We start from the raw sequence: 25,153 nt of genomic DNA, 5'->3' as shown, positions 1-25,153 counted from the left end.
CTTCTAGCTGCTGGTGTTTGCCAGTATTCCTTAGTGTTTCTTACCTTGTAGATACATCTCTGCCTCCACTGTCACATGGTCTACTTTTCTCTCTGTGACTCTTCTCTTTTTTTAAGGACATATTGGATTAAAGACCAACCCTACTCCAGTATGACCTCTTCTTTTAACCTATTACACCTGCAACCACTGTATTTCTAAATACCGGCCACATTATGAAAGACAGGAGGTTAGGACTTCACCATACTTTTTAGGGGACACAATTCAACCCGTAACAGCTAACAACTCCCCAAAGCTGTAACCAGCCCAGCTCATAAAAAGAAATCACAGAGCCCAGTGTCCACATAACTCCAGTCAGTCCTGGGAAGATGCTTAGCTATCGATATACATTTGCAATTCCCCCTAAAGATGGAAATGTGCCATTTATTTAACAATTATTTCAACAAATATTTACTAAGCATCTATTAAGTGTCCTTCATATACTGGCCATAATTAAGAGAGATAAGACAAGGTCCTAGTTATTGGTGAAGAATTTTCAAAATATAACTGTGTAGTTTTGTAATTCTTTGTTGAACTGTCCCAAGCCCACCCCACTTCAATACGAGCAGTTTGAGGGTCACAGAGCCTGTCGCTGGAAGTCCCACATACTCATAATTATTTGTGGGACTGGGCTGCAAGGAGCCTTCAGGAAAAGAAATGAACAAGCATTCAAATGATTAAAGCAGTGGTCCCCAACCTTTTTGGGGCCATGGACCGGTTTAATGTTAGAAAATATTTTCACGGATCGGCCTTTAGGGTGGGACGAATAAATGTATCATGTGACCAAGACAAGCATCAAGAGTGAGTCTTAGACGGATATAACAGAGGGAATCTGGTCATTTAAAAAAAATAAAACATCGTTCAGACTTAAATATAAATAAAATGGAAATAATGTAAGTTATTTATTCTTTTTCTGCAGACCGGTACCAAATGGCCCACGGACTGGTAGCGGTCCGCGGCCCGGGGGTTGGGGACCACCGGATTAAAGCACAAGGTGCTGAAGACTAGAGGAGAAAAAGTCCAAAAGCCAGGAAGGCACGAGGAAGAATCATAAGATTTTAGAGCTGGAGAGAATATTTGAGAGCATCTAAGTTGGTGGGTTTCATACTTAAACACATAAACCAATGGAACTTTTTTAAAAAAAACAAAATTATATGAGGACATGCAATGTGTGAACAGGCAAAAGCCAAATGGTTCTGGTAGAAGGGTGAGGGGTTTGCAAGTGCCCCTGCTTCCTGGCACCGCCTCCAGGACCTTCCCAAGCTCCCTGGGGAGAAAACTCCTCCTGGGGCGTTGGTTGAAAACCATTAGACTACTGATGGGGAAACCAAGGCCCAGAGAGGCAATGAATGCCATATCCGAGGATATCTACTGGGAGTCTGCGGCAGAGGCAGGACTGCAACTCACATCCTTCCCTGACTCCCAGTCCAGAGCTTTCCACACTACTTCCTGTTCTTAGGGTAAAGTGGACAAGAAGATGCACTTTCCATCCTCTGGGCTCCCACTTCACCTAGACTCCCCTTTTCTGCAGGATCTCCTTGTCCCCACACTGCATTTCCTCAAGCCAGAGGCGGATTTAGCAGCAGGCACACCAGGTGCGTGCCCTCGGCCCCCGAATTCTAAAGGGCCCTGCAAAACCCCAACTTTACACTTTTTTCTAATGATACCAAGTTTGGTTTCATATGTGTGATTTTAACATTAATAGTACATAACTTTTTTTTTTTTTTACAGAGACAGAGAGTCAGAGAGAGGGATAGATAGGGACAGACAGACAGGAAGAAAGAAAGATGAGAAGCATCAGTCATTAGTTTTTCATTGCGACACCTTAGTTGTTCACTGATTGCTTTCTCATATGTGCCTTGACCATGGTGCTACAGCAAACCGAGTAACCCCATGCTCGAGCCAGCAACCTTGGGTCCAAGCTGGTGGGCTTTTGCTCAAATCAGATGAGCCCACGCTCAAGCTGGTGACCTCGGGGTCTCGAACCTCGGTCCTTCTGCATCCCAGTTCGACGCTTTATCCACTGTGCCGCTGCCTGGTCAGGCAGTACATAATATTTTTTATTTATTTAAAAATATGGTTAACATGTATTTTTATTTTCCCTCTCTCTTTTTTTAAGGGGCCCAATATTTTCTTTTGCGCCTGGGGCCTCAATCGACCTTAATTCGCCTCTGCTAGCAGGGACATATCTAGTACCAGCCCCTGGGCATGTACTCTAACCATGTTTCCTTGGAGGCAGGGGAAGGGACTCAATGACTTTCTAGTCCTCTTCTAGCACAGGGATGCTACAGCTATAATTAGGCTTCCTACCTCTACAACCCTGATGAAGCCTTCGCAACTCCCTGGGACTTGCCCCATTCTGTTCCTCTGTGGAGGAGGAAAATCAAGGTTCATGAGATACAAATTGGGAGTAATTTCTTCACATTTGTTTTAAAACCATTTTTTTTACTGTCCAGATATTTGACAGAAACAGAATGAGTTGAGAGATGCATAGACTTCCTTCCACAAAGGTATTTTCAACTCAATCTGGGACATCTTAGATCAGGGGTCCCCAAACTATGGCCCGCGGGCTGCATGCAGCCCCCTGAGGCCATTTATCCGGCCCCCACCGCACTTCCGGAAGGGGCACCTCTTTCATTGGTGGTCAGTGAGAGGAGTATAGTCCCCATTGAAATACTGGTCAGTTTGTTGATTTAAATTTACTTGTTCTTTATTTTAAATATTGTATTTGTTCCCGTTTTGTTTTTTTACTTTAAAATAAGATATGTGCAGTGTGCATAGGGATTTGTTCATAGTTTTTTTTATAGTCCGGCCCTCCAATGGTCTGAGGGACAGTGAACTGGCCCCCTGTGTAAAAAGTTTGGGGACCCCTGTCTTAGATGTTTATACCCAAAAGATACCCAGTGCCTTAGGGTTCTTAATTCAACCAACTCAACACTGGGAGAACCTGCCAAGAAGGCCAGGTCTCCTCCTGAAGTGTCCAGTCCACAGTTGTAGTCCACTGAAATCACTCTCCAAAGACTCGCTGCAACTTTTGAGGATGTTGACTCCACAGTCACTCTCCTGCCAGTCAAAGGAAGGGCAGTAGTTTGGAGAAATCGCCAGAGATGGTGCCACTAGGAATAACAATGGGGCTTGATCTCCAAATTCAAGTCGAGACTCTGCCACTTACTACCCTGTCACTCAGGATCAATTTCTTGATTACTCTTGAACTGGTCCCACCCTGAAAATTGGAGGCTTACCCAACATTCATTCAACACTCACCAAGCACCGACGATGAGGCAGGTGCAATGCAGAACTGTGGTGAATGTTCCCTTCTTTACTCCCCAGGCTGGTGTGGGGATCAGACTGTTAGGACTCTGAAATTCAATGCTGGTGATATTTAAATGTTTCTACTCTAAGATCCAATGGAGTGGGAAACATTTATTTCCTCAGCATGTCCTTTACTTCTTCAGACCTCATCCTCCAATTTTAGGCCAAAACAATGGGATCAGATCTCATGTTTTTATAATTCTGCATCACATCACTCATGTTGAGGGCTGAGCTGGCATCTGAAAAGCCCTGATCCCTGCAAATAGGCACTCTTCAATTTTTAAAAAAAAAAAAAATTGGACTTTGCCTTATTCACCTTGTATTTTTAGTAAAGTCAGGCACTCTGTAGGTGCTCAATATTTGTTGAATGAATGAATGAATGAATGAATGAATTGGAAATCTTGCTTCCAAAGAGAAGAATTAGTAAAATCAGAACTAAGAGGAAGGACATCTTTTCTGAGTTGATTTTTACCAATTTGCACATTGAAACCAGCATTCTCGTGAACAGTTTGCTGGCTACCACGAATGACTCCATGTTGCACACTCCCTTTCTGGCTATGGCATCAAAACCCTTCAGTTTAGTGGACGTTGTATGTTGTCTATTAGCCACTCCCAACTTCAATCTCCTGACATTTTCCTATTACACCAGCTACACAAAAGAGAGTGGGCGATGTGTGTGTCCCCTGCCACCCTCACACTAACTGCCAGGGCCCAGAGAAATATTTTCATCCAGCCTTTCTCCCCCTTTCTTTTTTCTTTTAAGCTTCTTCTAGTGATAAAAGCTGAAGCAAATTGAAATTGGCAGCTCTGTGGTCTTCAGGCAGTTGGAAAAGTACTAGAGATCATGTGAACCATACTTTTGAAAACTTAAAAAAAAAATTCTAATCTTGCCTCAATAAGAAATGACATGTCACTGGGATCGGCAGGGGGAAAGGCTGGAAAGCTGCTGGCAGTGGCCCAGCAGAGTTCAGGGGTTCTGTTGGCTGCTCTGAATTCCCACGGGAAAGGTGGAAGAGAGTGCAGCCCTTCAGGTGAACACAGGAGTGTGTGACACGGGGACACAGCTCCCCCTGAAACCTCCCTGTAATCCCCTGCGATGCTGTCATTGCAGCTCATGGGTTGGCTTCCTCCATTCCTTCTCCCACCCACCTCTCCTCCTGATGTAGCTTTTGGCTGTGCTCCTCTGGCTGGCTGACTTTGAGGGAGAGACACCAGCCAACCTGGGAAATCTCAATGACAATGAATCTTCCTGTGAGGACACAAACCTGGAGCCAAAGAAGGTGGTACCAAATGCCCAATCCCCCCAAGTGTGGTGTCTTTGCAAACTCAGCCCTATGTGGTCTGAGTCAAAGACAATAATAAAAATGGCAGGCTGGATGGGCTATAGGCAGCCCTTCTGCCTGGGAGCTGCGTCAGCCCCGGGCAGTGCGGAGCTGGGCCGGTGTCCACAGCGCCCGCGGTGGGAGCTGCTTCAGCCCCGGGCAGTGCAGAGATGGGGCCGGTGTCCACAGCGCCCGCAGTAGGAGCTGCGTCAGCCCTGGGCAGTGCAGAGCTGGGGCTGGTGAGCTGTGTCAGCCCTGGGCAGTGCGGAGCTGGGCCTGGTGTCCACAGCGCCCGCGGTGGGAGCCGCGTCAGCCCCAGGCAGTGCGGAGCTGGGGCCGGTGTCCACAGCGCCCACGGTGGGAGCCGCGTCAGCCCCGGGCAGTGCGGAGCTGGGGCCGGTGTCCACAGCGCCCGCAGTGGGAGCCGCGTCAGCCCCGGGCAGTGCAGAGCTGGGGCCGGTGTCCACAGCGCCCGCGGTGGGAGCCGCGTCAGCCCCGGGCAGTGCGGAGCTGGGGCCGGTGTCCACAGCGCCCACAGTGGGAGCCGCGTCAGCCCCGGGCAGTGCGGAGCTGGGGCCGGTGTCCACAGCGCCCGCGGTGGGAGCCGCGTCAGCCCCGGGCAGTGCGGAGCTGGGGCCGGTGTCCACAGCGCCTGCAGTTTATGTGCAGTTGTTACTGGCCACTACCAGCCATTCGGTGTTCACTAGCCATTCCAGGACGGGTATATCAGGGATGGGTAAGAGTGACTGCCTTTGGGACACGGCTTGGGGGATTGGGCGACAGATGGAAGGTTACTTTTGGATGTCTTAAAATTTTTAACCATATGCATTTTGTTAAATTAATCAGTAAAGAGACATAAATTCATTAGCAATAAATGAAACCTAGTGATGCCTGCTTCTCCCTGTATCCCTCATCTGATTTCTCAAACTGGGGTACACAGGACTTCCAGGGATACAGAGTGCCCAACAAGAGGAAATATGAATTTGTCATTTTACTTTAAAGATTGGGCAGAGGGAGAGGCAAAAACATTTTTATATGTAAGAAATATGAATATATGTGAATTGTCATGCTAAAGGTACTCGGATGATTAAGAGGAAATTATAATATTTTCATTCAACTGTATGCCATGTACCAACAAACCGCCCACCATGCCGCTGAAGCGCTCGGTGCTGCTTCTGTGTTTCCGGGTCCCAGAGCTGCAGGGGTGTTTGAGGATGTGTCTGGTCTTTAGGGGCTGCATATGTAAAGCCGAGTCTAGTTAGTGTCCCCAAACAAGAGGAAAGGTGTTCCTAGAATGGCCCTGGGTGTGACAAAGCTGAGGCCTACGGGATGGGGAAGATCTCGTTGGGCAGAGGAGGGTGGGAGACTACCACAGAGCAGCGTGGCTGGCCTGAGCAGAAGGCTGCCCCGGGCAGAGAGAAGTGTGTGGTGGGTGCAGCAGGAGGGAAGGAAGACCCGGATAACAGAAAGTTCCAATGAGGGGCTGCAGAGCTTAGACTCAAGGTGGCCAGTGCTCCTCATCTTGTTCCTGAAGCCCCACTTCCAGGGGGAAGAGGGAGGAGACATGCCCCGGGCGCTCAGGAGGTGGCCTGAGCTGCTGGAGACCGTCCACAGCAGTGTCCACAGCAGCGGCAGTTCTACCTGCAAAATACAGCCCCAATCCAGTCACCTCTTTGCTACCACTCTGGTCCAAGCCACTTTCATTTCTAACCTGGATGAATGGTATGGCTTCCCTTCCTAAGCAGAGAAAACCATACCTGTCCTTGTTGACTGCAGAGCAGCCAAAGCAATTTTTTTTCACAGAGACAGAGAGAGGGACAGATAGGGACAGACACAGGAAGAAAGAGAGATGAGAAGCATCAATTCTTCATTGCAACACTTCAGTTGTTCACTGACTGCTTTCTCATATGTGTCTTGACTAGGTGGCTACACTAGAGCAAGTGACCCCTTGTTCAAACCAACGAACTTGGGCTCAAGCCAGCGACCTTGGGCTTCAAGCCAGTGACCTTTGGGCTCAAGACAGTGACCCTGTACTCAAGCTAGTGAGCCTGTGCTCAAGCCAGATGAGCCCATGCTGGTGACCTTGGGGTTTCGAACCTGGATCCTCCCCATCCCAGTCCAATGCTCTATCCACTGTGCCATCACCTGGTCAGGTCAAAGTGATCTTTTAATAATATGAAGCACATTATGTGATCCCTTAGCTCAAACTCTTGCAATGGCTCCTTCCTTCCTCTGATCAATAGCCAGGTCGGTAGCATGTCCCCAAGCCTTCACCATCTGGCTTGTCACTTTTTGCTTCAGCACTCACTCACTCTCCTTCCCACTTCGCTCACTTAGCACCACTTTGGCCTCCTGACTTTCTTAGAGCACTTAGGTTAGACATGGTCCTGCCTCAGAGCCTTTGTACTTGCTGTCATTCTTTCTTCTTCTTCTTTTTTAATTTTCCATTGATTTGAGAGTGAGAGAGAAAAGGAGAAAAAAAGAGAGAAGCATCTATCTATTGTTCTACTTAGTTGTTTCATTTAGTTGTGCACTCATTGATGGCTTCTCGTAAGTGCCCTGACGGGGCATCAAACCCATGACCTCGGTGTGCAAGAAGACACTATGCATTGAGCCACCTGGCCAGGGCACTGTTTCTTCCTTTGAGAAAGCTTCCTGCCAGATAATCACAGGCTGGCTCCCTCCTCTGCTTCAAGTCTTCTCTCTAAGAAGGCCTTTCCTAACTCTGCAATGTAAACCTACCTCTCCCTGCACTTTCCATCTCTCCTCCCTTACCTGATTGCTTTCTGCAGTAGTTTTCGCCATTTAATGTACTATCTATCTAATGCACTTATTTCTTTTGCTTGTCTATCTCTTTCCACCTAAAATTTAGGTTCCATGAAGATAGATATTTTTATTTTTGTTTTATCACAGTGTAACATCATGTAACTCCTCAAGAAGAACTGCAATTTATAAATGCACACAGAATGAGGGAAATTTTTAAAAATCACTATTAGCAGGGGTTCCCAAACTACGGCCTGCGGGCCACATGCGGCCCCCTAAGGCCATTTATCCGCCCCCTCTTTCATTGGTGGTCTTTCATTGGTGGTCAGTGAGAGGAGCATAGTTCCCATTGAAATACTGGTCAGTTTGTTGATTTAAATTTACTTGTTCTTTATTTTAAATATTGTATTTGTTCCCGTTTTGTTTTTTTTTACTTTAAAATAAGATCTGTGCAGTGTGCATAGGGATTTGTTCATAGTTTTTTATAGTCTGGCCCTCCAATGGTCTGAGGGACAGTGAACTGGCCCTCTGTGTAAAAAGTTTGGGGACCCCTGCTATTAGATTACCACCATATTCATTGCCACAGGTGAGGTCTTTTGTTAGATTCTGAATTTAGTATGCCGAAGTGTAAGCAGAAACGGTGTATTTGCATAGCTTTGAAATAAGGCCCCTAAAACATTTCAGAAGTACAAAAAGAAAAGTTGTAACTCTGTAGTAGACAATCTTGGAGGCACCATCATGGTTAACAGCAGTGAAATACAACCTCATGTAGCCCCTGGAAGGGCACACCGCCTCTGGGTGTTCTTCCCAAGTATGCAGTTCCTTGATATCACCGTGAGGCAACATCAGACAGACCCCAGTGGGGGACATTCTGTGAAACAACTAATACTCCTAAAAGTGTCATGAAAGACAAGGAAAGATAGTGGAATTGTCACATATTGAGTCACACTGAGGAGACAAGACCACAAAATACACTGTGGAATCCTGGATGGGATCCTGGAACAGAAAGAAAAAATAATACATTAATAGAAAAAATGGTGAAATCTGAATTAAGTTGGTAGTTGATAGCACTGTGGCAAGACTGTTAGTTTTGATGATCACTGCATAGTGTATAAGGTGGTACCACAGGGGAAGCTGGTTAGAGGGAAGAAGTGAGCTAATGTACTATTTTTGCAATTATTCTGTAAGTCTAAAGTTATCTCAAAATAAAAAATATTAAGGGTCATCAGAGCAAATTTGGCAGTCTTTTTTCTTTTTCACTGAACCCTAGGCTTTGGGTCAGAAAGAAGAAAAAACAAGTCTAGGAGTTATTAAAAGTGGAACTGTGAAAATAGGGCCCACACAGTTAGTTGTCCAAACAACAAACCAGTTGTCATCTTTTGACTCTTCCTTCCCCATTGTTGTCCAGTCGAGGCCTGGCAGGTCTCGTAACCTCTTGAATTACTCTCTTCGTCCCACCAGCCCCACCAAAACTAAGGCAGTGCTCAGTCTTCCCCTCGGGGTTACTGCAGAGCCTTCCCAACTCGGGGGAAACAGCAGAGGGAGACTCAAGCAAAGAGGCCCCTAACGGCCCATAAAGAGACTCCCTTGCAAACGACTGACATGGAGTGACCAGGCAGGTGAGAAGAAAAATGAATGCACGTGATACGGAAACTGAGTGGGAAAGTTGCCTCAGACCTATCAGCAAGTGAAAGGAAAAAAATCTACAAAACTCAAAAGCCTGTCTTGGTCATTCCACACACTCGTCTCTGAGAGAAAGCAGTGGGCTCCACACAGGGTATCAAAGACTGAGATCCCATGTTATCTCCATATTTGGGTGTTTTTAAATCTCCCCCCTTTCCTTTATTGTCTTGTCACTCATAAATACCTTGCAAGTGAATCAGTACTCTCCTGTTCAAACGAGCAGAGGCCACATCAAACAACAGCCCACAAGGTATTATTAATCATTAAATAGGCACATATAAGAACACTCAAGCAAGGGAGCTCTGTTTCTTTTTGTCTTTTTTACTTTTTTTTTTAAAAGAGAATTAACAAAGAGCAAACCTTGACTTTGACCTATTCAGAAAAAAAAGGTGTTTTTTGTTTGATTGGGTTTTTTGTTTTTTGGGTTTTTATTTGTTTTCTTGTTAAAGACAAAGTCAAATTCAAGGCAAAAGGGGCAAATATTTCATGTGGGAAAGTTCTCCTTCCTTTGGGGTCTTCTTTCAGCTCTTAAACAATGGCCTGGATTTCAAATGTTAGCACTTGCTTTTTCCACACTAACATACCTGAGAAAAAGAGATATGCTCAGCCACAGTCGGTATGTGCAAGAGTCTCTGGTAGCATTGCTAAGCTGTAGCCACAACCTGGGTGTACAGCAGCAGGGAGGAAGCTCAGGGCACACCTGCTCTATGGAGTCATGTCAAACATACCTTGAGCACAACCCTCCAACCATCATGGGTCTTCCCCTGACCCTGCTTACTCCTATATCCTCTAGGTTCAAAAATGGGGCTCCTCCTTCTATGAAAGGTAGACCAATGGCATCACCTGCCACAGATATAGAAGTGCTAAAACACGAGTGACTTAGGAAGCATCTCTGATGAACAGATAACAGGCAGACAAACAACCTAGCACATGCTGTCATAGGCCTACAGAAGTAAGATGCCCAAATGTCCCAGTTTATACCAATTGTCCTGACATGATTATTAATAGAACTACCACCGTTCACCCTCAAAAGCATCCCAGTTTGTACCATAAATTATATGGTCACTTACAAGAACCTGTTAGAGCAGGAAAAGTCTCAGACATTCATCTTCCCCACCAATCTGATCTCATACAAATGTGATTGGGATCCGGGCAGGCCTGCCACCATTATGAGTATGTTTATGTCTTTGGATTGTGTCCGTCTGCAGCCTGTCCCATTCATTCCTGAGGGGGGGGGGGAAGGAGTCACCCACACATCTTGCTGATGCCCCTGCCTCCATCCAGAACTCTCCTTTCCATGAGCCTGGGGCTCATTTCAATAATCCCTCTTATTCAGCAACCATACACTACATCTGACACAAAGTTACCACTATAGTGCTTGGATGGTAAAGACCCTATTCCCTGGAAAAGGAGAGGAAGCATGATCAATGTATAAGTTTTTCCTGTTCCCACAGCCTGAGATTCATAAAAGACTGGCTGGAGTTTCTGCTTTGTCAAATATTCATGGACCAATTTACCAGTCATTGTCCATCATTTCTTTGAGGATATTAACATCTTGTGACTTTTTTTTAGATGAATGAGGGTATCTATCTCACATGTCAGAGATACATATATAGCAAAGATAAAAGCAGCTGAAAACTTATACAGTGGTACCTTGAGATAGAACAGACCAACACACAAATTTTTTAAGATATGAGCTGCGACTCGGTCTGTATTTTTGTTCGAGATCCGAGCAAAATTCTGAGATACGAGTCGTGATTCGGGAAGCTGCCGCTAGTTGGTGCATTGGCACACGGGTCCAGTATCGGCAGTTTGATATGCGAGTTGACTGATTTACGAGCTTGGTTACAGAACGAATTAAATTCGTATCTCAAGGTACCACTGTATTATATTTACAATATGTCAGGCATTGTTATGAACAACATTATAAATAGTTGTTCCCATAATAAACCTATGTGGTAAGTAATGTGACTGTTTCCCCATTTAATAGTTAAATAAGTTGAGGTACAGAGTGGTTCTGTCACATAGCTAGAAAGGGAATAAGCTGGAACACGAACCAGGGAAGTCTGGCTCTAGAGTCTTTGCTTTTCAGCCACCTGCTGTAGTTTATTCTGAACCCATATAGAGATATGTGTTCAACATTCCTGTAAGAAATATCACCAGGTCAGTCAAATCTCAGCTGTAAAACACTTGAAGTTCACAGAGGAAGGTGCTATTTAAGTATAAGAGGCCATTTCACCTTGACTTTATAGCCCCCTTTATCAATATCACTCAGCATCGTAAAACAACAGGTGTGTTGGGGTGCTCCATGAAAACAGGCGGTTTTGTGTATATTTACGCTCATTGAGCCCAGTGTGTCTGGGCATGAGTACTGTGTACTGCTTGGTTATGCAGGATCTCCCATGAGCGGTGGGCAGAAAAAGAGGCCAGCGGTGGGCCTCCTCGAGAGACCCGCCCTGCTGCAGTGGCCACTCCCGGACTCCCCTTCCCAGGTGTCTTCCTGTTTAGTTTCTTTCCCAGTTTTCCAGGATCTCCCACTGGCCTTTTTCCCCTTTTTGTCTGCTTCCCAGTGGTGGAACCTGCCTGCTTAAATCTTACTTATTAACTATACGCAGATATGGCAGACTGCGATTACAGTAGAATTATTTGGGAGCTCAGTATCTCACTTCTTCCCACGAACCTTACCCTGGGAATTGCTTTGTACTTTCATATTGCCATGCGGTGGTGTGTATTTAATAACCATCAATAAAGATAGGCCTGGGAAAACATGGACAGCCACAGACTCCTCTAAATTCGCCTGACTGCAACAGAAAAGGGCTGTCTGCAAGGGTATGCTGGCTGCCTACAGGTAGTCACCAGGAGCGGTCACACTTAACCCATCTCTCTGATTCAGCAACCGAAGAAAACCTGGGAAAACATGCCGACCCTCTGAGGGTTCTATTAAATTGTCAATAAAATATACCTCTTTAAGTCAAAGCTCATTTATGCATTTATTCTCCAAATATTTGAAAATTAATTCAAATAAAATTCAGGTCATTGGAAATTGAATGGTTTCAACCAACCTCTGACTCTGTTGTTTGACTCCCATCAACACAGGTTCACTGGATACACAGGAAATAAGCTGAGACTCCTCCCTTCTGTCTAGATGACCTAGACACCCAGTGTAGGCCTGCCGCAGGTGCCAGACTTTGAGGACAGGCAAGGAGGGTGTAGAGCATTGAATAGCCAGCCAGGAAAGGATTTCAATGACTTGAACATGATTAGCGGGCCCTCCATGACAGTGGGAGCCCAGTGAGATAAGGGCCACCCCTGGATACTCACGTGATACATGCACAGCTTGCCAATCTCCTCGGGAAGCCAGGAGCACTCTGGGACTTCTGCAGGAGCCTCCGTGGTCAGGCAAGCCTGCCGCACGCCCGTATGTCCCACGGAGCCCCCTCCCCTGCTCGTCTCAGACTTCGGTCAAGGCTGGCTCTGGAGGCTCCACCCTGCCAAAGGAGAGGTCCCTTTTCTTTTCCTCACATGTCTCACCCCAAGCAATCCCTCAACCTTTCCCAGTCTGTGGTATTTGATGTTACGCCTACGGAGATACAGACAGCGTAGAACGAATGTAATGATGAAAAGTGGCTCTCAGTCACAGACCTGGCCTCCCTTCCTGGGATCCTTCTAGGGAGCCTCTCAGGAAGGAAGGCACTGGATACTGAACTAAGCAGTTCTAGCCCCAGCCAGGAAGGACCACGGTCATTCCTTTTCCAGGTCTTCCCCAGAACCTGCTCGATCACCTTCTTACTTAGTGAGACTCCTTCCCCTATTTCTCCCCTCTTCCCACCCCCACCCACCCCAGCTTCTTACTGTGAGGAAGGACCTTTCCTCTTTGCTCCAAAGAGCATCCTCTGGATTACTAATATTCTATGTCAAATTGGCCCCTCTGTTCCAGTTTCTGGAAATCTTATTGTTGCCTGTGGCTGAGAAAGAAAAGTTGGCTCTCTCCTGGCCTCTAAGGTCCGTGCCCTGCCTTGTCCCTTTAGAGGTATTATTTTCCTGAAAGCTCATCTTTCATACACCCTGTGCCTCTAGTAGCCCAGGGCCCAGCCAAATGTCTCCTTTACTGTCCACTTGAATTCTCTCTCCCCATCCCTGGGCTTCCCACCAATGTCGCTCTAGAGCAGGGGTCTCAAACTCGCGGCCCGCCGAACAATTTTGTGCGGCCCGCAGACTAATCCACGAAGTTCAAAATATTTTGGATAAAATTAAGTAAGCCTAGGGGCCTACTTGTATTTTTCATTTCTCTAGCATCCTAGCTAGATATTAGCTTAGTTAACAGCAGTTGTGATGCGAACTACAGTTTCTGGTCGTTTTGTGACACTGAAAAGTGTTGTGTAACAGTTGCCTTTTGTAGACCTAGTGCGGCCCGCCAAATGGCTGTGATCTTGCTCCGCGGCCCACATGCTGAGTTGAGTTTGAGACCCCTGCTCTAGATCATCAGGCTATACATAATGACAAGATGTCATAATAGACTGAAAAGTGCCTTGTCAACTGTCAAGTACTACAAAACAGAGAAACAGGCACTTCCAACTCCAGAAGAGACCAGAAGGTCTTAACCCTGCTAGAACCCACCAGTCTTAAGCAGTTGTGGCAGCTGCCTGGAACATCTTCTCCCGTCCCTTAAGCTTGATATCTAAAGGAAAATATATTATGATTCACATGCAAATACCATTTACCAACCACTTGGAAAGTCTCTTATGTTTCTCACCTTTCCCTCTGCTGCACGTGAAGTCAACCAGCAGCTCGACGGGATAGAGCGCTAATGTCTTCACTATATTATTAGCATCACACCTTCTCTTGTTCTAACAAAAGCCTAGCGTTGATGGAACGGACTCGGGGGCTGGAAACATTCTCTCCCTCAGTCTTCCTTTTACAGCACAAATAAGGGAAACAGGTTGGCAATTATAAGGAAAAAGGGATGACATGCAGCTTAGCTTGGTTAGGTTAACTGAGAGGCGGTCTGATTCTCCTCTGTGGACCCTGCAAGCGGCTTCCAATCATCTGGAACTCAGAAATCAAGATCCTTCTTTTCCAGTTGTTATAGGGTGATAAGAAAACCCAAGAATCACAACGCAGCAAGCCTCAAATTTAACCATGTTCTTCTGTGCTGGACATACTCTGTCATACTACCAAAATCACTCACTAGCACATAGCCCAACTGGAAAATCCATCTGTGTTGGTAGGGTCAATCACTTGCTATAGATAATATTTCAAAATGTCCTCATATATAGTGGGACGAGTTTCTGGACTGGTGGGCAGAAAACCTGAGCTTATTCTGGCATTGCTATACCCTCTCTGGGGAGGCTGTTTGACAACCTTGGGTAAGTCACTTCTTCATGGGCTCAATTTTTCAGGGTATTCAATGAATGGGTCCCTTCAGCCACCTTTTAGGTCCCCTCCCCTGCCTCCTCTCTCCCCTTTCCTCGAAGCTGAGAGAGAATACCACGATAAGAATGATGGTGATTTTAATTAAAACATGTTGTATATATTCATCCTATATTACTTTTAGGCCCTAAGTTTTACCTAAATAGTTTTCCTAGCTAGCTGAGTTTTGTTTTTGATTTTTCTGAGAAATTTGATCTGATAACACTACTTGAGTAACTCTCAGTAAGCCGAAAAATGCATGTTCTGGGTTGAAAGGAGCTAGGCTTTGGCTCTCCTTCCCGAGTTTTTCAGAGGCCACCATGGGCACAGCCTGGGTAAAGTTCTGAGCCTCTTACACACAGGGTACAAGTCAGATCCCTCGGGAAGGAGCCCCTGCCTCCCAGGCTGGCAGGCTTGGCTCACTGGAGGGCTGCTCAGAGGGTAAAAGGTTAGCCAAGAGCACATTTAGAGCCTCCTTCCCACCACGCTGCTGTGGTCAGGCCAAATGTGGGAGGTGAGGGTGCCCTGCCCCCACCCCATTGGGAAAGGCTTTTTTGGCAACCATTCTCTTTCAGAGCCCATTAGAAAGTGCACATTCCCGTGGTCTCCCTGGCTCTAGTCAAGTTTTCCAAGAGGAGGTGGGGGTTGTGGAAAGCACTACAGGCTGCTGTTAGCCAACGCTGAGAGCTTCTGTCTTCCGCCTCCACCCCCAGTTTGCAGTCTGAGGTCCCAGCTTGGCCTGGAACCAGCTAGGCAGTTTTGTTCAGAAGTAGCAATTTTTATCAAAGGCAGAATGCAGAGATGCGGTTGTTTGTAAATGTCTCTGCATGGCAACCAGGACTCTCACTCTACGCACTAGGGAATCCTCTTCTATCTCTAGACACTTGGCTTTCTTGCCTATCTCTTTTGCCATCTAGAAATTAGATGCAGAACAGCTCCAGTGTCTCAGAATTAAGATTAGTAGAGAAAAAATGTTTGGGAAATTCATTGTCTTTATTCACGTGTCTATATTCAATCCAGGCTTTGGTGGTGATCATAGCTCCATTAACCCCACCCTAAATTCACCCAGGACCACAGTACTGTGGGTGTGATGGAAAGAGCTCTCAGCTGTCTTCTGGCCTCCACTTGGCATATGAGGCTGTGGACCCTTGAGCCAGTCCCTTGACCTCTCTGAAGCTGAGTGCCCACTTGTAAGTGGAGACTTTCTGGCTCAGTTCCCTCAATCTTTTGAGGGGAGGTAACAAAAAATGCTTTGAAATTCTGCTGAAAGCTATGGACCCTCAGAAAAAAAATAACACATCTGTTCATTCTTTCAAAAAGTATTCACAGCGAGACAATTCTGAATTCCCTTTTATGGGTTTTATAGGCTCTCTGGGAGTTCATCCATGAACCTTAAGGTAAGAAGTCCTGGTTATAAATTCTGCTGTGAAGAGGATATATGGACTCTTATGGAGAAGAACCATAATAATGATCTAGTAAAGGATCATAAAACTACCAACCAGGCAGGTGCCAGAAAACAAAGGCAGCAAGGCAGTCATTACGAAGGTGATCCCGGGCTTCCCGCCCCTTCCTGGTGCCCCCACACGACACGCGCCCAGGTAAACAAGCATGCATAACGGCCTGGAATGTGCTGCTTTGGGGCACTGTGACTGCAGGGAGCGGCTGCAACCCTGGGGAGACGACAAACATCTCTTCTGTCCTGGACTTTATTTTTCTCACGGTCCCTGAAAGGCCTGTGATCAGGTGATATGTGTGGGACTGCTCCCGGTACAGGTGCAGAGCAGGTACTAAGGGGAGGAGAAGGTCCGCCCAGTGTGTGCTTACTCAAGGCTCTTTCAATAGCTCTCCCAGGATGGCTCTTGGCAGGGCCGCCACCGTGTCTCTGGCAGGCTGCAGGGAATCTGAGTGTGAGAAAGTCAGTCAAGCGGAGGAAAAGGGGGAAAAAAAAAGCTTCGAGTCCTCAGGCAAAATACCTTTTTTCTTCTTCTCTTGCTCTCCTTTCTATAGCTTTAAACCAAACCCACAAACCGTTCGGATACCTCAGGACAAAGGGGAGTCTCACTACAAATGCATTATTTGTTTTATGGTTTAAAGCAAACAGGTGAAGCAGTAAGGCCTTCCTGGGGGCAGAAAGAGGGAAGGGGAAAACACAGCAGCCCCGGGTGTACTGACTGGGCACGATCCAGTGGCGAAGATGCCTTGTGTGTCGCTGGTCTCACAGTGGGATCAAAGAAGTGGCTGCGGATGAACAGGATTCCGTTTTCTCTTTACTATGGGAGAAAAAGGAGGATGACTGAAAAATAAAGGCTGTTTTGATCTAAAAGGAGCCTTCAAAATCCAAAAGTCTTTTCTTAAGTTTAGGAGCTTAGTTCTCCATTTGAGAAGGGGTGGAGAGAGTGTCAATTTGGTGCTATTTTCACTGCCCAGGATAAGGGTACTGAAAAATAGTCTGTGAGCACATTTGCAAAGAAGCTTTCTTCTTAAATGGTTAGGGTGGAGGGCCAGTAGCTTCCTGGGTTGGTTTCTTTCTTTGTTTGGCCCAGACACAAACTCATGGCAAATTTTGACTGAGCCCCCTGTCTAAAAATGTGTGCGTGTATGTGTGTGTGTAAGACTTAGTTGCTCATTCTACCAGCCTAAGCACTTCTAAAGTGGCCATAAATGGGTTGCTGGTTAACTATCTGGCTGAGAAGACTGCTGTAGGCACCGCAGTAAGACCCCAACTTGACTATATTCAACATTCTCCATGCTCCTTCGGGGTGCCGAATGACTAAGTCAGACCCAAAAAGGGGGGAGCTGTTAGGCTAAAAGAGATGGGGGATGGTGGTGGCATAAAAGCAGCTAGTTAGTTAGGGCCCAAGAACAGATAGCGGTCAATGTCATAACAAAGCTTACTGGAGGAAGTCACTGGCTCTCATAGATTTGGGAGAATCTGGAAAGGGTTAATATGCTTCCCTGGGAAGAGGTTATTTCCTTGGAAGAATCTGGGTCAGAGTATGTAGGCAGCTTTGTAAAAAGTCAGATGCTGAGCAGAAGCATTTTAAGAAGCTTGCAGCCTGCATGGCAGAAAGGAGGGTAACTTCATAGGCTCATCACCTTTCACCAAGAGGATTTCAAACACACAGGAAAACTCCACAACTTTCAAAAGTAACAGACAATTTTCTGTCATCACCACTTTTCCATCTGTTTAAAATAAGAAAGAAAAGTCCTACCCCATTGGCCCAGGTTGCAGGTCAACAAAGGAGGCATTGTTCATCATTTCTTCAGAACATGATAGGGCACAGCCCACTCTGCAGTATGTTAAGAAAACACACACACACACACACAAAATCCCAGAGAGTAGCCCGAAGGGCAAGAGTGAGTAAATCAAGCCTGCAATGAGCTAAGATTTGGCTGTAGACTTGAGGGCTGTCCTGGAAGGTGGAAATGAAGCTTGGAAGGTAAATATGGTAAAAGTTACAATGACTCCTTAGTTAGACTTCAGGTCTCAGGGACACACCATTAAAGGGTAGGTAGATTTCTGCTTAACTTGGATCATCAGGTAGTGTGCAGTGAATGCCCAGGTGAGCTAGTTCTGGGCAGGTGCTTCTGGGTATCAGCCTACACCTGTCACTTAGGAACAGCCTTTACTGGCTAGATCCTTCTAATTGGGCTTTGTACCTCCAAACCCTGCAACCCACTCTCCACACTTTTGCCAGATCCACCTTTTTATAGAATCCTAATGTCCCTTCTCTCCATTGTCTAAAGATAAGTCCAAAGTCCATTAGCAAAATATCTCGGAGTCTTGTGACATGGCTTCAAGCCTCCTTCCCAGCCCCTTCTTATACTCTAGCCAGTCACACACCCAGGGCTCCAAATCATGTTCCCTGAATGAGGACCTCAAATCTCACAATCGACACACCTTTAATGCCATAGGTAATTCCATTCTCTCCAACCCCGTGGCTCACCACATTTCCAATGCCTCAAATCCTACTTTTTTTAAGGAACAATATACAGGCTACTTCCTCCAGGTTGTTTTCTGGGATACCCCAATTTATGAGTAATTTAATCATCTTAAACCTCTCTATCATTTTACTTCTTTTTTTTCTTAGATTTTATTTATTGAGGGTTTTTTTGGGGGGGGGAGTGGGAGAGAGAAAGTGGGGGGAGAAGTGGGAAGCATTAATTTAGTTGTTTCCTGTATGTGCCTTGACCCCGCAAGAATTTCAAACTGGCAACTTCTGCATTCCAGGTTGATGCTTTCTTTATCCACTTTGCCTCTATGGGTCAAGCCCCCGCATTGTACTTCTATCTAGACACACAACTGTCTCTAGTGAACCTAGGACATAATAGAGGAATATACTGGGAAAGAGAGGTTAGCTGCCCTTAACTAGTATCTCTATAGTCTGTGGGCTTCCTGAGGGCAGTAACTATTTTACTCATCCCTGTTTTCCCCAAGTAGATCAATACTGTTGCCCATACAGGTGTGCTTTTTATGTTCTCTTCATCTTTTCCGCCATCATCTAAGCCCTAACAGGAATGCCTGGTCATCAATCAGAAAATCGGGGTCTGTCTGCCTCGAGTTGACTGGAAACTCCTTGTAGGCTGCCACTGTATCTCTCATCGTGGTAATCCAGGGTTTAATACAGTGTCTGGCATAGAGCCGTGTTCCATATGAAAGAAAAAGAGGGGCTTGCACAAGGTCACCCAGAATCAGGAACCGCTGAATCTCATCCGGGATGAGATCTGGTGAAATCATTTACAACATTATCTCAGTGGGGAACTGGGAGGAAGGAAGGAATGAAGTGTCTGAGAAATGTGTGCCAGGCCTTCAGCCGCCGCCTAGGCTGGGGAAGGGCGGGGGGACGACATCAAACAAGACGCCTGGGCTGCCCTGAGCCGCCGGAGCAGCGCGCCGAGCTCCGGGGCGGCGGGAAGGATGGAGGGGGTGGGGGCGCAGGGGCGGACGACCTCGGCAGGCGGGCCGCAGGGAGGGCGAGCGACGGCAGTGGCGGCTGGCCGGCCGGGGCAGTGCGCGTCGCCCGCCCTGCACTGCAAATCCCCCAGGGAGGCCGCCGCCAGAGCCCTGGCGCTCTCGGCCTGGCGCCCGCCACGTGGCACCCGGCGGCGGCGGCGGCGGATCCTCCCGGCGCGCGGCCCGGCCAGCCGGCAGCACGCAGCCGCCCGCGCCGCCCGCCTCCTCCCGGCCGCCCGCCGGCGGCCTCCCGGACGCAGTAAGGGGGAGCAGCTCGGCTGCCCTGGACCCCGGGAAGAGGCGGGTGGCGCGAAGCCGCTTTAACCGCAGTCGCCGAGCGGAGGCAGGAGGCTGACCCGGCCGCTTCCTAAGTGCGGTCAGGCATCTCGTGACCGCAGCGGGCGCCGGGGGCCCCGCGGGGGTAGGGAAGGCGGGCTGGCCCGGGCAAAGAGCAAACTAGAAGGGCCCTCCCCCTCCCCCGCGCTGTTGCTGATGAAGCTTTCGGCCGAGTTAAAACTCCAAGCCTGAAAACAGGGGTGGAGTGGGGGTTGGAATTATTCTCCACTCTCCACCCTGGGGCGTGCGCTCCCCGCCCGGAAGGGCTGACCTTGGCCGGGGGGAGGTGTGGGAGGGGGAGGTAAGCGCCGGGGCTCCGCTCCCAGCTCGCCGCCCCCTCGGATTCCTGGCCCGGCGGGGGCCGGAGGAGGGGGCCCCGGACACACACACACCCCACACGCAGCGCGCGCCAATGAGCCCCGGCCAGGCGCAGGGGGCGGGGTTTTCCCAGGCTTGAGCACAGCAGCTGCTATTTACCTTCTTGGCTTCTCCCGGGGACCAGGAACCAGCCCCCGCGCTCCGCCGCCCGCCGCCGCCCCCCGCCTCCCTGCCCCCGGGGCGCGCGCACACACACTCACACACGCACGCACACACACATCCTCTCGGCCCGGCCGCAGCCGCGGCGGCAATAAAACATCCTGGCACGTGCTCCGGCTCCAGGCGCGCCCTCGCCGGCCGGCTGATGTCAAACTGCAGCTCGGCTGGTGTAGCTCTTAAAGGGCCCGTGCGCGCAGGGTGCTGAGGCTGCGCCGGCTGCCTGAGGGACGAAAAGTTGGGGAGAGGCTGCCTCGCGGCCCGCCACATCAGTGTGCCGCAGAACCGAAAGCCTGCGGGTGGAAAGGGAAGGGGTGGCGAGGGCGCGCTCGCGTCCCTGAGGCATTGCCATCAGAGTCCCCCTTGTACATCTTTCATTTGAAAATTTATTTCCTTTCTGCCCCGCTGGAAATTATTCTGATGGTTTCTTAGAGAAGCGCGGGGTCCAAACCCCATTTCCTGAAGAGAAATGAGGTACAGGGGTAGAAAAAAAAACACTTTGCTCTGAACTACCTGCAAATGTAAAGCGGAAGGCATTCCCCCCCCATTTTTGCGTGTAAAAAGAATTTTTTGTCCTTTGTATGACTGACTTTCACCCCACCCCCTCCATGTATAGTCTGACAGGAATTCATTTAGATGTTTCGGTAACTCACACCCTTGCACACGTTCCCCCTTTTCTTTAACCACTATAGGTATAATCTTTTACCCGTCTTTCTAAACCTTTAAAGATATTTTTTCAAATGAACTTCTTAGCGTCAAAGCAGCTCTACTACACATCTGAAAGGAAATAAAGAGCAAAGACCCTAGCCTCCAAAGAAATAAACTAGGCTTGAGTAATACCAATGCGGAATAAATCCTGCCTAAAGCAAAACCCAGCAGAGATAGTACCAAAGGGTTAAAATCCTTTTGATTGACGTTGTAGCCTCCGGTGCCCCGGGCTCAGGCGCGCGCCATTGGCCGCCAGGCCTTGTGCCTGGCGGCCAATGGGGGGGCGCGGTCCACGAGCGGTGCCGCGTGTCTCCTCCTCCCATTGGCTGAAAGTTACTGTGGGAAAGAAAGTTTGGGAAGTTTCACACGAGCCGTTCGCGTGCAGTCCCAGATATATATAGAGGCCGCCAGGGCCCGGGGATCACACAGGATCCGGAGCTTGTGCTGATAACAGCGGAATCCCCTATCTACCTCTCTCCTTGGTCCTGGAATAGTGCTACCGATCACTAAGTAGCCACCAGCTATTGTAATAAACCCTCAGCACTTGCTTAGTAGTTTTGTGAAAGTCTCGAGTAAAAGGGACATAAACATTTTCTTGTGTGCAGGACTCCAAAAATAAATTCTCTAGGGACTTAAAAAAAAAAAAAAAAAAGAAAGAAAATGCCAGCTGATATAATGGAGAAAAATTCCTCGTCCCCGGTGGCTGCTACACCAGCCAGTGTCAACACGACACCGGATAAACCAAAGACAGCATCTGAGCACAGAAAGGTAAGGGTAGTAAGTACCTGCATCTCTGCAGCCCCAAGAAATTAAGCCGGGGTTGGAGGGTCTTTTATCGCGTAAAACCCCGGGTGAAATGGCAGATCCCATGGGAACTCAGAGCTCTTTTTTTTTTCCTCCTTACAGTCATCAAAACCTATCATGGAGAAAAGACGAAGAGCAAGAATAAATGAAAGTCTGAGCCAGCTGAAAACACTGATTTTGGATGCTCTTAAGAAAGATGTAAGTGGATAATGCTATATATATATATATTTTTTTTTAATTCAAAAAATGAAACATTATCTCACGTACTAAGAATGAAATCCCCCGGTCGGCGGATCTTCCCCGCCAGCAACTGTGTTCTCTGAGGTGGGAGGGCCGGTCCTCCCTTAGTCGGGGTCTGGGGAGGTCGGTGCCGTGGGAAGGACCCCCAGCACTCCGAGACCGCTGGCGGGGTCTCACTAGTCTTCCTTGCCTCCTCTTCTGTGCAGAGCTCGCGGCATTCCAAACTAGAGAAAGCAGACATTCTGGAAATGACAGTGAAGCACCTCCGGAATCTGCAGCGGGCACAGATGACCGGTAAGGGCGGCTTGCCGCGTCCCCCACTGCGGGCGTCCCTCTCGCCCGGCGGTGATTTCTTCCAGACTTCCGTCCGTGGTTGTGAGAGGCATTCAGCTACATTTTACTGCCTTGGCTGACTCTTATGTTCCCACGGTCTGGGGCTTATTTATAGCCACAACTCCAAGTTGTTGCTGTTCCGGAAAGGGGAGGGTGGTTGCAGCGGCTAGGGCGGCGGGCGGCTTGGCAGTGGGAAAAGCGGGTGGGGGCGAAGGGATTTAGAACTGTTGCGGTTTTGAGCGTAGAGCGTGGGGGTCTTCTGGTTTAGCACTCCCTCCTCCCTGGTTACAGAAAGGTAAAGGAGGTTCGGATGACGGGGAAGGGCATTACCCAAGGTCACATCTCACGCGCTGATGGGGGTAGGGTAGATATAAGGCTGAGAGGGGTTTAAATCGAGCAACTGGAAATGGAGAGAGGCTGCTGCGTCTTGGCTTAAGTCGCCGAGCTAGTGTGGGGAAGTGGATGGTTTTACTAAACCCACCCCACCTAGCCAGAGGCAGTTCCGCGGGCCCAGTGGTTAGGGAGGCCCGCCGCGGGGACTTCTCAGGGCGGAGGCGGTGGCCTCGGGGCCAGGGCCTTTCAGTGACCCATCTGTCTCCTTCTGGCCTGCAGCCGCGCTAAGCACAGACCCGAGCGTGTTGGGGAAGTACCGCGCGGGTTTCAGCGAGTGCATGAACGAGGTGACCCGCTTCCTGTCCACGTGCGAGGGCGTTAACACCGAGGTGCGCACCCGGCTGCTCGGCCACCTGGCCAACTGCATGACCCAGATCAACGCCATGACCTACCCGGGGCAGCCGCACCCAGTCTTGCAGGCGCCGCCCCCGCCCCCGCCAGGACCTGGCGGCCCGCAGCACGCGCCGTTCGCGCCGCCGCCGCCGCTCGTGCCCATCCCCGGGGGCGCGGCGCCCCCTCCCGGCGGCGCGCCCTGCAAGCTGGGCAGCCCAGCTGGAGAGGCGGCTAAGGTGTTCGGTGGCTTCCAGGTGGTGCCGGCTCCTGATGGCCAGTTTGCCTTCCTCATCCCCAACGGAGCCTTCGCTCACAGTGGCCCGGTCATTCCAGTCTACACCAGCAACAGCGGGACCACCGTGGGGCCCAATGCAGTGTCTCCTTCCAGCGGCCCCTCGCTCACCGCAGACTCCATGTGGAGGCCCTGGCGGAACTGAGGGGCTCAGGCCAACCCTCCCCCTAAACTCTCCAACATATCTCTTCCCTCGGGACACTGAACAGAAACTTGGATGCTGGGAGAGAAGAGGATTTTTGTGATTAAGTGGTTACTTCTTTTTTATTTCTAAAAAGTTACTTTTTTGTAGAGAGTTGTATTAAGTGACTGATCATGCACTATATTTGTATATATTTTATATGTTCATATTGGATTGCGCCTTTGTATTATAAAAGTTCAGATGACATTTCGTTTTTTACACGAGATTTCTTTTTTATGTGATGCCAAAGATGTTTGAAAATGCTCTTAAAATATCTTCCTTTTGGGAAGTTTATTTGAGAAAATATAATAAAAGAAAAAGTGAAGGCTTTTAGGTCTTAGAACTGATTATTTCAAAATATGTAAAAGTAAGGCTTTTGGCATAATTTGAATTACATGAAATCTGAGAATTCAGGAATTGGCTCTTTTGTTATTCAAAGAACATTTTAAAAAACCTATCAAACCTTTCACCATAAACTACATTCCATTTAATTTGCAAAAACACACCTGATGTGGCTTCTCTGATCAATTTGTGGTAAATCTCTTAAAGGATTTCAAACATTTTCAGTTGGGTAGGTCATTCAGTGTACTAATGCATGAAGAGGGTTGATGGGGCTGAATTCTTGAAGTTAATGGATGTAGTAGCATTGCCCAGGTCACGTTAAGGGGGGATCCTGCAGCATTACTCCCCTGGGGTATATATAGCTCACCAACATCCAAAGTAAAAACAGTTAAGGGCTGCAGCCTCCAACCTTCAAGTGTTGGAGTCTTCCTTTAATTAGTCAGTCCTTAGGTTCAGCTAGATGTTCGTACCATCATCCAAAAGTTTGAAATGCCTCTCTACACCCTCTTCAGGCAAGCTGAGAAGGTCAACAGATTCCTTCTGCCAAGGGACAGCTAGTTAGACTCCCATGTGGAGCCGGAGTCCAGATGATTAACACCAGACATATGTTTTTGATAAGTTTCTGTGCTTGGCTCTTAATAGAGAAAGCATGTGGGGCCGAGCTGGCAGGCACATAGGCCATCTTCCCCCTTTTAATACAAACAGCAAGCGACCCCTTCGCTTGGTCATGCCCCATTTCCAGGCAAGATGTGGGCTCCAGATAGGAGCAAAAGGCTTGTCTCGGGTTTCAGCTCACATAACCCTCCTTAACAAGTCCTAACTCAAAGCGGACAGCTTTAAACTGTGCCAGGATCTGCAGGGAATTTCTTCCAAATCCCATCACAAAGGCTTGTCAGATTTTGTCAGATTTGGCCAGGTGTTTGACTGCATCCAGGTGTTGGGGAAATGAAAACCACGAGCCCTACGAGACCAGACACATCAGCCGCGCTGTGGGTCTGGCGGGCGCGCCCTCCTCCTGCACGCCGGCCAGTCCTCCTCCCTGCCAGCCCCTCCCGCCAGCCTCCTCTCACCCTCCTTCCTTTAGAACGGCTTCTGGGAGAAGGATGAGGCGGGAGAGATCAATCTTTGAAGCCTTCCTAACAAAGATAAAGCCAACGATTTTCTGTCTTGTTTCAAAA

General features: G+C 48.3%; 1 protein-coding gene and 1 long non-coding RNA gene across 3 annotated transcripts; one reads left to right on the top strand and one right to left on the bottom strand.

The window, feature by feature from the left end:
• Window positions 1-5,486: 5,486 nt before the first annotated feature.
• On the bottom strand, window positions 5,487-20,367 carry LOC136312024 (uncharacterized). Of its 2 annotated transcripts, XR_010726874.1 has the most exons (5): window positions 20,293-20,367; window positions 16,698-16,795; window positions 13,734-13,794; window positions 12,438-12,604; window positions 5,487-6,311 (listed from the first exon to the last, which is right to left on the bottom strand). It is a non-coding gene; the product is annotated as an uncharacterized lncRNA (long non-coding RNA). The 2 variants fall into 2 exon arrangements; XR_010726873.1 differs by lacking the exon at window positions 13,734-13,794.
• Window positions 20,368-21,470: 1,103 nt separating this feature from the next.
• On the top strand, window positions 21,471-23,962 carry HES1 (hes family bHLH transcription factor 1). Its single transcript, XM_066241416.1, has 4 exons — window positions 21,471-21,825; window positions 21,964-22,059; window positions 22,308-22,395; window positions 23,047-23,962. The coding sequence occupies exons 1-4, from the start codon at window positions 21,718-21,720 to the stop codon at window positions 23,595-23,597; spliced, it is 843 nt and encodes a 280-aa protein (XP_066097513.1). The 5' UTR covers window positions 21,471-21,717; the 3' UTR covers window positions 23,598-23,962.
• Window positions 23,963-25,153: the final 1,191 nt, after the last annotated feature.

The sequence above is a fragment of the Saccopteryx bilineata genome, chromosome 8, assembly GCF_036850765.1.
Source record: "Saccopteryx bilineata isolate mSacBil1 chromosome 8, mSacBil1_pri_phased_curated, whole genome shotgun sequence".
In the NCBI taxonomy this organism is placed as follows: domain Eukaryota; kingdom Metazoa; phylum Chordata; class Mammalia; order Chiroptera; family Emballonuridae; genus Saccopteryx; species Saccopteryx bilineata.
Note: the sequence above shows the minus strand (reverse complement) of the source record. Positions and strands in the feature narration are given on the sequence as shown.

Bases quoted from the DNA above. Each gene is read 5' to 3' on its own strand.
- HES1 (XM_066241416.1), top strand. From the start codon at position 21,718: ATGCCAGCTGATATAATGGAGAAAAATTCCTCGTCCCCGGTGGCTGCT. The intron at 21,826-21,963 runs GTAAGGGTAGTA...TCCTCCTTACAG, and splicing joins CAGCATCTGAGCACAGAAAG to TCATCAAAACCTATCATGGA. The intron at 22,396-23,046 runs GTAAGGGCGGCT...TCTGGCCTGCAG, and splicing joins GCAGCGGGCACAGATGACCG to CCGCGCTAAGCACAGACCCG.